This window comes from Ruditapes philippinarum, unplaced genomic scaffold (genome assembly GCF_026571515.1).
Source record: "Ruditapes philippinarum isolate M1 unplaced genomic scaffold, ASM2657151v2 ctg2432_1_1_1_1, whole genome shotgun sequence".
Classification (NCBI taxonomy): domain Eukaryota; kingdom Metazoa; phylum Mollusca; class Bivalvia; order Venerida; family Veneridae; genus Ruditapes; species Ruditapes philippinarum.
In genome coordinates, this window is record NW_026852842.1 from 5,604 (window position 1) to 16,238 (window position 10,635).

The 10,635-nt window shown below is 32.9% G+C and overlaps 2 protein-coding genes across 2 annotated transcripts; both read left to right on the forward strand.

Annotated features, from left to right (window-relative positions):
• Positions 1-952: 952 nt before the first annotated feature.
• On the forward strand, positions 953-5,190 carry LOC132725912 (perlucin-like protein). The gene is made up of 5 exons (XM_060711112.1): positions 953-1,095; positions 3,224-3,321; positions 3,545-3,638; positions 4,498-4,711; positions 5,122-5,190. The coding sequence occupies exons 1-5, from the start codon at positions 1,047-1,049 to the stop codon at positions 5,147-5,149; spliced, it is 483 nt and encodes a 160-aa protein (XP_060567095.1). The 5' UTR covers positions 953-1,046; the 3' UTR covers positions 5,150-5,190.
• Positions 5,191-5,773: 583 nt separating this feature from the next.
• LOC132725904 (hepatic lectin-like) lies at positions 5,774-8,563 on the forward strand. The gene is made up of 3 exons (XM_060711101.1): positions 5,774-5,778; positions 7,900-8,112; positions 8,495-8,563. The coding sequence occupies exons 1-3, from the start codon at positions 5,774-5,776 to the stop codon at positions 8,520-8,522; spliced, it is 246 nt and encodes an 81-aa protein (XP_060567084.1). The 3' UTR covers positions 8,523-8,563.
• Positions 8,564-10,635: the final 2,072 nt, after the last annotated feature.

Here is a 10,635-nt window from a genome sequence, read left to right on the forward strand (position 1 = left end):
GCAGTTTTCATGTAATTTGGCTGTTGTAATGATTCCGAGGGATCGCTTTTATCAGATAAAAAATAATTATCATGAAATCAATTTGTGGAGACATAAATTCCGTATCATATATTTACACGAGAGTGATCTGGATGACGTTGTGTTACACATGATTGAATATATTTACTTCTTAAATGCAAGGCGATATATCTTTTTAGTTGGGTTTTACATGGCATCAAAACAGATGAGGTCCTATGGCGACTTTCTAGCTTCACCGGTGGAGGAAGACTTCAGGTGCTCCCCGTGCATAATTTCTGACATGAACGGGCACATAAGAAGAATCAACGATGTCCCGTAAACTAGCTGGATAGCTTCCCACATGCAAGAATTCAAAACTCTCGCGGGATTAGAACCTACAACGATGAGGGACAAGAAGTTTACGACCTTAAACACTAAGTCACCGACGCCCAAAGAAGATACATTTACTATAGGATTTAAATATGCGGCTGATGATATGCACAACAGCTTTAGAAGCGCCACTAAAATAATCGAAATTATGGAGTTTGTTGTTATTTCGTAAATATTTTTTCAATACTGTACAAGGAACATTTATCTCGTTTTAATATCTAATTTTGATTTATATGAGTATCTTGACCTTTTACCCGCATTTGACTTTCAAGAAATAAAGCATGACGGATCACACACGGTGTATCCGCGCCTCTTCAGGTTCTTGCCTTGATAAATCCACTTACGTCAAAATTAATACAAGATCAAGAAGAAGCTGTTAGCATGTTTTTGTCCAAGCTCCTACGATCACATCGGGTTAAACGGTGGTTGCAATTCTAATTCCTCAACCCATAAAGGCGACCCTCCGCCACAGTCATGCTAATTACAGTAGTTAACTGTTTAAACTGTTTACATACAAATATGCATGTAAAAGTTGATAACGACAAGCAAACCTACATTATAGGCTGACAAACATATCTACGTATCAATTGACAAGGTTACTGTGCCAAATTGAAAGAGAGAGCTTATCTAATTAGTTCAGTTTTAGCTGTCTTACAGAAATGAAGAACAACGGTTTTCTAATATGCTTGGTTATAGCTGTCGCAATAGGTTAGATTTTTTTTTATTTTGATATTTCAATCATTTTTATTTCATAAATCATTAAAAAAAGAAAACAAAGATTGCCAGTTGAAATAAACTACTAAACCGAGCAAAAATGCTATTCATTAGTTGATATGTAAAGTAATATGAAAAAGATACTCCAAAATAAAGTGAACGTGATCAAACAGAAAACAAGTGCATTTTGATAGGAAAATCGAACTCGTAAACTGTATCTAAATCAACAAAATGTTAGAAAATCGGTTAAAGTCATGAAATATTGTCGCGTGCCGGCAGTTCAGTGCTTAAGCAGGTGTTGTTTGTTTAACTATATCCATTTTGGTAGCGCTACTTTTTTACAATCATATAGGGACATAACTGAACTAATGGTTCGAATTAATTAGGCAAAGACTTTGAGGATAAGTCATCCATTTGCAGATGAATCATATATGTATATTAAAAATGTAGCACAAATCAGATGTAACACTTCAACAAATTTTATTTTGTGTATAAATAAATGTCATCACACAATATATAAGTTATTATAACAGCAACTGTCACACTTATTCAAAGTGAAATGATGATTATTGTTCATTTGTAAATAAATACACACAGAATTCAGTTATTAATTGTTAACTTATTATACTTATGAATAATTTACCACAGTACAGCACATGATGCATTTAAAATAAAAATTTCGCTGATATTATCGCGTATTAAATTAAGACGCTAACGGCGTTCTATAGAATATATGCAAGTCAGTGAACCCGTAGCCGCTTATATCATTTATCAATAACACCACAAAAAACAATGTTTAAAGTCAATAAATATTAATCATATATTGCCAGACAGTTACAAGTTATGATGTAAATTCTATAAAATGAGTATTTTGTAAATAAATCGTCTTTCTGTAAAGAATCTTGCTTACTAAAATTAATGGCGCTAATTGCAGACGAATTTATACAGTAAGTTCAATGGCCGCCAAAATTTCTAATGTTTCAAATTTGCTAAAACATCTTAAAAGGATGCTGTTCTAAGAAAAACAAGACTAAACTGACTCAAACGGCTGATTTCGCCGTATTTATATGAAAACGCCCAACCACTGCCCAAAAGTGGTTGGAATGGTAGAAAAACGATCAACAACCAAAATTGGTTGACGGCTTTCAGACAAAAATGATCGGAAACAATCAAAAACTGATCGGACTGAACTTAACTATAATGGAGGAAAACTTTACTTACTTTTTGTGATTTTATTTCTTGTGTACCAAGACAGAACATCTCCTGCCTACTAGTGTTTACAGAAACTAACTGATTCAACAGCTATAGATAGCCTATAATGCAAAGTTCAAAATGGTGGTGTACAGTAATTTCAAACACATGACAATTACATTTTAAGGAAAATACAGTGAAATATGTGGATTTTAACAAAATAACTTGGCAGTTTGTTAGAGATTTACATTCTTCATCTGAGGAAATCAAATTTTACATAAAAATACAAGCATTTAAGGAATTATGACAGCTTAAATTCAAGATAAAAAGGATTGTTTACAAATAATTACAGCTAAAGTGTCACGATAAGGATTTCTTACACGTAAAATACCAGCAGCTAATTCTATTGGTATAACCTGTATAAATGAGTTAAAGTGTTTTGTTTAAAAGTCAAGGCACGGTTCATTTTTCATTTTATGCCTGGTTAAAGTCAACAATTTGTACTGGATTTCACAACTCACTGATAAAGTAAAGTTCATGTAGATACGTTTTCTAAATAAATAATTGTGATACAGTTCACAGTTAAGTTAATGATTAATACCTGGGACACATCAATATTCGATTGAATTCAATTTCTTTCGCATTAATGAAAAGGGACGTTATATAAAACTGTAATAATGCTGACGATTTTGACTATACTTTCAAGTCTAGATGAACATTTCATGCTAGAAAAAGTGTATTTAATGTAAGCCATATGATTTTTTTGCAACTTAATTTAAAACAACAAAATATGTTATAACGCAAGAGCCCCGTATGCTATTATATAATATTATTCAACCATTTCAATAAATTCAGTCGTGAAAATACACATATTCAATCAACAATTTATTTATTTAATATTTATTTATTGCTTTTTGTATTTAAAATACAGGTCAAGTATATTCACAATGTCCAAGAGGATGGACACATCACTACAATTCATGCTACTTATTGCATTCTAAAGACAAATTTGACTGGATTGAATCACAGGTATTCAAAATCTTATAAATTAGTTTTGTTTTCTTGACGAATGACACTTTATTTAGTTTTAACTTGAATAAAGTAAGTAACATTCTTATGACTATAAATGAATAAACTTTAATGTTAAATACTAGTAAAGATATTTAACAATGATGTAAAGTTTGTGAGACGTTTGATATCAGGTGCTGAATATTTTAATTCTAAACTTGTTAGGGTTTCTTTTATCACACAGATGTTTTGTGCCGGATATAACGCTCATTTGGCCTATGTGGATGACTATACTGAAAACACATTCATTAAAGGGATGATTGTCCAAGATATACATGGTGAGTTTAAGAAAGACGTAATGTAATGCATGTAATACATGTAAAATTTTCAACATAGATATCTAGTTAATCCCTACCTAAAAAGTAAGGTTGCTTAGGTTTCATTACCACTAACATTCGGACCAAGTTTAATATTACTAGTATACAATTATTGGCTTGAATATGATGTGATATTTAACAGCAGGTGACATATTGACCGAGGCGATAGCCAAATCAATATTAATTTCTGCCGGTAAATTTCACATTATATTCAATGGCTCACTGGTGAACAATTGTTTTATTATATGAATAGGTTAAGAATTACAAAAAAAAGAAACATTAAAAGTACAACCTAGTATACATGTACAAATTTCGCCTCGTTGAGGAGCGGGAAAAAAGACGCACGTGTTAGGCGTGCAACTACTGCATACAAAAGTAGTTCAAGTCTATGCTCATCATTGCAGTGTAGTTTTTTAAGTATGAAAGTAAAGTAATGATATTTTAATTGAGAAATATGCCATAAAGAACACAACGCAAAAATTACTTTTAATTAATATTTGTAATTAACAGTCTACGGTGTATGATCATTGAATTTGAGTCTCAATCTATTTTTTGACTGGGAAAATCCAATTAAGCCAGTGAATATGATACTACACCAAGTGAATATGATTTTATTAAACGTTCTGTTGACTACTGTTTGGACCAATGAGATTGCAGCTATATTAAAATTATATAATAATAAATGATATTAGATTTAGTATCCAGAATGTTAACCAACGATTTCATTTGAATTGACAAGCTAGTGATCTTGTTAATTATTTTTTATTTTAATTGGCCACATTCATCTCAGATTCTATTTAAAATTAAAAACAATTTTCAGAAAGCGGAGCCGGCGTTTGGATAGGTGCCTCAGATTACGAAGTTGAAGGTCATTACGTATGGTACGGTACTGGTAAACCTGTGACATTCTCCGACTGGCAACCAGGGGAGCCAAATAATCATCAAGAAGATTGTCTCGTATACTATAGCAACTTTAACTGGAAATGGGCGGATGGAAATTGTCATGACCAGTATTACTTTATCTGCGAAAAACCGTAAGTAACGTCAAATGAATAACATTTTCTTCTTTTTCTTTAACTCAATATACAATGAAACCTATAAATAAAGGCTATGCAATTTTAACCATGCATGGCCGTAAAGCCGAGCAATATAAATTTGAAGTTTAATCTGTTGTAGTTTTTGAAGATTTGCCAAAGAGTTGTCTATATTTACAGGATGACAGTCTTCATTCGGAGGTGGTTTTAAACACAAGTTTAATTGTAAATAACTTTGAAATGCTGAGAGACCTCATTTTCAGTCATAACATTTTGTTCTGAGTGACGGTTTTAGACTAATCCTTTCTGAAATAAGCCCATTGCATTTATCGTATATTTGTTACTCCGAGAACTTATTCCTTGTAATCTAAAAAGGGTTTGTAATTGAAAATAATGATTGTCTATTTCAGAGTAGAGAATGTTATAGACGTTGGATAAATGAAATGTGAACGTTAACATTAAAGCTGTGTAAAACATAACTTTATTTTTATCATTTGTGCTACTTCTTCAGGTAAAAGCACTTAACGTGCACTAAAACTATGTTGCGCTTATTCATTATCCCTCATTTACAGACTCAATCAAACCGAGTATGCAATTCTTATGTTATTTTGTTGTGATTAATGCTTCCGAGGGATCACTTTGTTTCCAGAATTTTATACAATATCAAATTCATGTTAACTCTTAAAACGTTTTTGAAGCATAATGTGCCCTAAGAAGAAAACAAACATCCTAAATAACATCTGAAGCTTTATGAAACTAAGAAACAATGAAATCTAATAAATGAATTTAAAAAATCTTTTTAATTTCTACCCTCCGGAAAGGCGTTGAAATGCATATATTTTGGGCAAAATATTTTAATCAAACATTATTACGAAGGGTTAAGGTTTAGGACAACTGTGACTTTGTCAAGCCCCCGGTGCCAGGGGGCGTGAAGGATGGTGCACTCATTCATTATCCCTCATGTACAGACTCAATCAAACCGAGTCTTATGCAATTTTGTTGTGATTAATGCTTCAGAGGGATCACTTTGTTTCCAGAATTTTACACGCGATGCATCACACGATGGTGTATGTTTCATCGCGTTTCAACAATTGTAACATGGCATCATTGCAATCACAGTATCATCCTACCACCGCGTTTCCACTATCTCAGCATCATTGAGTTAGTTTATAATAAAAAGGTCGGTCTACGCTTGTCGAAACTGGAAAAACCGTACAACATTGTATTATTCAAATGTATTGCAGCAACTTTCAGCTTTTTCAAATACATTTAGGGCCGATTGTGAATCAATTATATATGCATTGAAACAGGTCAAGTAAACTATATTAATTTTGATATTAAGCTTCATCAATTTTTCCTACAAGTTAAAGCAGAATTCCTTCAGATTCATGCTAATTTTCATCTATCTAAAAATGAATACTTTACACAATACAAACGGCACTAATTATCCACGTTAATTACTAAAAAAAGGATCAAAATCTGCAATTGGCCATAAATGCGTTAGTCACATAATATACATGTGTTGAAAAATACTGCAAAAGCAATTGATAATCACACATAACATGCAAAACATTACTGGAATTTTGAATGTTTTACATTTCTTTAAATCTAAGTGCATTGTAGAAAATAAATATCAATAGTTATTTTACAACATATTTGATAAAAATCTGGAAACAAAGTGATCCTTCGGAAGCATTAATCACAACAAAATTACGAGAGCATTGCAGACTTGGTTTTATTGAAAACATATATGCTTAGTTAAACTTTAAAACACTTTAAGCCGTTTCCCTGCCAGCTTCCCGACTGACCACAGTCCCATTAGAACATGCTTTACAGGACGTCAATATTTTGAATAAAAAAGAATGAAGAAACATACACCGATGTGTTCCTGTAGCTTATACCATGCAATCAGTTGTGTTGATGTGTGTAGATCATTGACTTCTATGTGCAGATGTATTCATATAACGTAGACTTTGGATTACTTTGAGACAATTTTGCTTCTGTCATCCCATTACTTGCGGCGTTAGGTCCCAAGTAAAAAAATGTTTACCCTTAACGAGAAAACAAGTGTCAGAAATAAACAAATTACGAGTTTGAACGGGATCTGACTTCTAATCCTGTTACCTCTCTGGCGTGGGTTTGATCCCCGGGAGATACTTTGATAGTTAAGCGCAGAGGAAGGTAGTTTAGTACTGGTGTAACTCTCCAGGAACGATGGTTATGAATCTACCCGCCTATATGACTGAAATACTGTTGGGTAAAGGCGTAAAATGAAACAAACAAACGAACGGTTTTTGAGTTTTACCGATTCCTGTCTTTTATCACATGTTATAGAAAGTTATCATATCCATAGCCAGAGAGAATACCTGTGCGTGCAATTATTGATCCCCACTGATATTAATACCAAAGGAATTGTCTTATTGCTATCATAGCTATTACTTATATTATTTGGTTAATAAATTGGCATCTGCAGGTTTCCTTAAAAAAAACTTAGGGATCAATGATGCCAGCACTATTAAGTGTTGAGAATTGAGTACCGCTCAAACTGGTGCAAAGGGTCGTGAAGGATGTTGAACTTATTCATTATCCCACATTTACAAACTCAGTTAAACCGTACTGCAATTTTTATGTAATATTGTTGTGATTAATGCTTCCGATGGATCATTTTTCCCAGATTTTTATACTTCACAACAGCAGGTGTCAATTGCTGTGTGTAAAAAGTTTTCATACAAAAGTAGTTCAAGTCTATGCTCATCATTGCAGTGTAGTTTTTTAAGTATGAAAGTAAAGTAATGATATTTTAATTGAGAAATATGCCATAAAGAACACAACGCAACAATTACTTTTAATTAATACTTGTAATTAACAGTCTACGGTGTATGGTCATTGAATATGAGTCTCAATCTATTTTTTGACTGGGAAAATCCAATTAAGCCATTGAATATGATACTACACCCAGTGAATATGATTTTATAAAAAGTTATGTTGACTACTGTTTGGACCAATGAGATTGCAGCTATATTAAGATTATATAATAATAAATGATATTAGATTTAGTCTCCAGAATGTTAACCAACGCTTTCATTTGATTTGATTGTAGCTTCTAGTGATCTTGTTAATTATTTTTATTTTAATTGACCACATTCATCTCAGAATCTATTTAAAGTTAAGAATTTTTTTTTTTTCAGAAAGCGGAGCCGGCGCTGGATAGGTGCCTCAGATTACGAAGTTGAAGGTCATTACGTATGGTACGGTACTGGTAAACATGTGACAATCTCCGACTGGCAACCAGGGGAACCAGATGGTCATGATGAAGATTGTCTCATATACTGGGGCAACTTTAACTGGAAATGGGCGGATGGAAATTGTCATTACCAGTATTACTTTATCTGCGAAAAACCGTAAGTTATGTCAAATGAATAACATTTTCTTCTTTTTATTTAACTCAATATACAGTAAAACCTATAAATAAAGGCTATCTAATTTTAACCATGTATGGCCTTAAAGCCGAGCGGTGTAAATTTGAAGTTTAATCTGCTGTAGTTTTTGACGATTTGCCAAAGAGTTGCCTATATTTACAGGATGACAGTTTTAACTGTAAATTTACTTTGAAATGTTGAGCGACCTCATTTTCAGTCATAACATTTTGTTCTGAGTGACGGTCTAAGACATATCCTTTCTGAACTAGGTCCATTGCATTCATCGTATATTTGTTACTCCGAGAACTTATTCCTTGTAATCTAAAAAGGGTTTGTAAGTGAAAATAATGATTATCTATTTCAGAGTAGAGAATGTTATAGACGTTGGATAAATGAACTATGAACGTTGATATTAAAGCTATGTAAAACATAACTTTATTTTTATCATTTGTGCTACTTCTTCAGGTAAAAGCACTTAACGTGCACTAAAACTATGTTGCGCTTATTCATTATCCCTCATTTACAGACTCAATCAAACCGAGTATGCAATTCTTATGTTATTTTGTTGTGATTAATGCTTCCGAGGGATCACTTTGTTTCCAGAATTTTATACAATATCAAATTAATGTTAACTCTTAAAACGTTTTTGAAGCATAATGTGCCTTTAGAAGACAACAAACATCCTGAATAACATCTGAAGCTTTATGAAACTAAGAAACAATGAAATATGATTAATGAATTACAAAATATTTTTAATTTTAACCTTCCGCAAAGGCGTTGAAATGCATATATTTTGGGCAAAATATTTTAATCAAACATTATTAGGAAGGGTTTAGGACAACTGTGACTTTGTCAAGCCCCCGGTGCAAGGGGGGCGTGAAGGATGTTGCACTCATTCATTATCCCTTATGTACAGATTCAGTCAAAGCGAGTCTGCAAGTATAATGCAATTTTGTTGTGATTAATGCTTTCGAAGGATCACTTTGTTTCCAGAATTTTACACGAGATACATCACACGATGGTGTATATTTCATCGCGTTTCAACAATTGTAACATGGCATCATTGCAATTTAATCACAGCATCATCCTACCACCGCGTTTCCACCATCTCAGCATCATTGAGTATGTTTATAATAAAAAGGTCGGTCTACGCGTCTCGAAACTGATTTTTTTACAACAATGTATTACTTAAATGTATTGCAGCAACTTTCAGCTTTTTCAAATACATTAAGGGCCGATTGTAAATCAATTATATATGCATTGAAACAGGTCAAGTAAACTATATTAATTTTGATATTTAGCTTCATCAATTTTTCCTACAAGTTAATGCAGAATTCCTTCAGATTCATGCTAATTTTCATATATTTAAAAATGAATACTTTACTAATTACAAACGGCACTTATTGTCCACGTAAATTACAAAAAAAGATCAAATCTACAAATAGCCCTAAATGCGTTAGTCATATAATATACATGTGTTGAAAAATACTACAAAAGCAATTGATAATCACACATAACATGCAAAACATTACTGGAATTTTGAATGTTTTACATTTCTTTAAATCTAAGTGCATTGTAGAAAATAAATATCAATAGTTATTTTACAACATATTTGATAAAAATCTGGAAACAAAGTGATCCTTCGGAAGCATTAATCACAACAAGCACAACAAAATTACGAGAGCATTGCAGACTTGGTTTTATTGAAAACATATATGCTTAGTTAAACTTTAAAACACTTTAAGCCGTTTCCCTGCCAGCTTCCCGACTGACCACAGCCCCATTAGAACATGCTTTACAGGACGTCAATATTTTGAATAATAAAGAATGAAGAAACATACACCGATGTGTTCCTGTAGCTTATACCATGCAATCAGTTGTGTTGATGTGTGTAGATCATTGACTTCTATGTGCAGATGTTTTCATATAACGTAGACTTTGGATTTCTTTGAGACAATTTTGCTTCTGTCATCCCATTACTTGCGGCGTTAGGTCCCAAGTAAAAAAATGTTTACCCTTAACGAGAAAACAAGTGTCAGAAATAAACAAATTACGAGTTTGAACGGGATCTGACTTCTAATCCTGTTACCACTCTGGCGTGGGTTTGATCCCCGGGAGATACTTTGATAGTTAAGCGCCGAGGAAGGTAGTTCAGTACTGGTGTAACTCTCCAGGAACGATGGTTAGGAAACTACCCGCCTATTTGACTGAAATACTGTTGGGTAAAGGCGAAAAATGAAACAAACAAACGAACGGTTTTTGAGTTTTACCGATTCCTGTTTTTTATCACATGTTATAGAAAGTTATCATATCCATAGCCAGAGAGAATACCTGTGCGTGCAATTATTGATCCCCACTGATATTAATGCCAAAGGAATTGTCTTATTGCTATCATACCTATTACTTATATTATTTGGTTAATAAATTGGCATCTGCAGGTTTCCTTAAAAATAACTAAGGGATCATTGATGCCAGCACTATTAAATGTTGAGAAATGAGTACCGC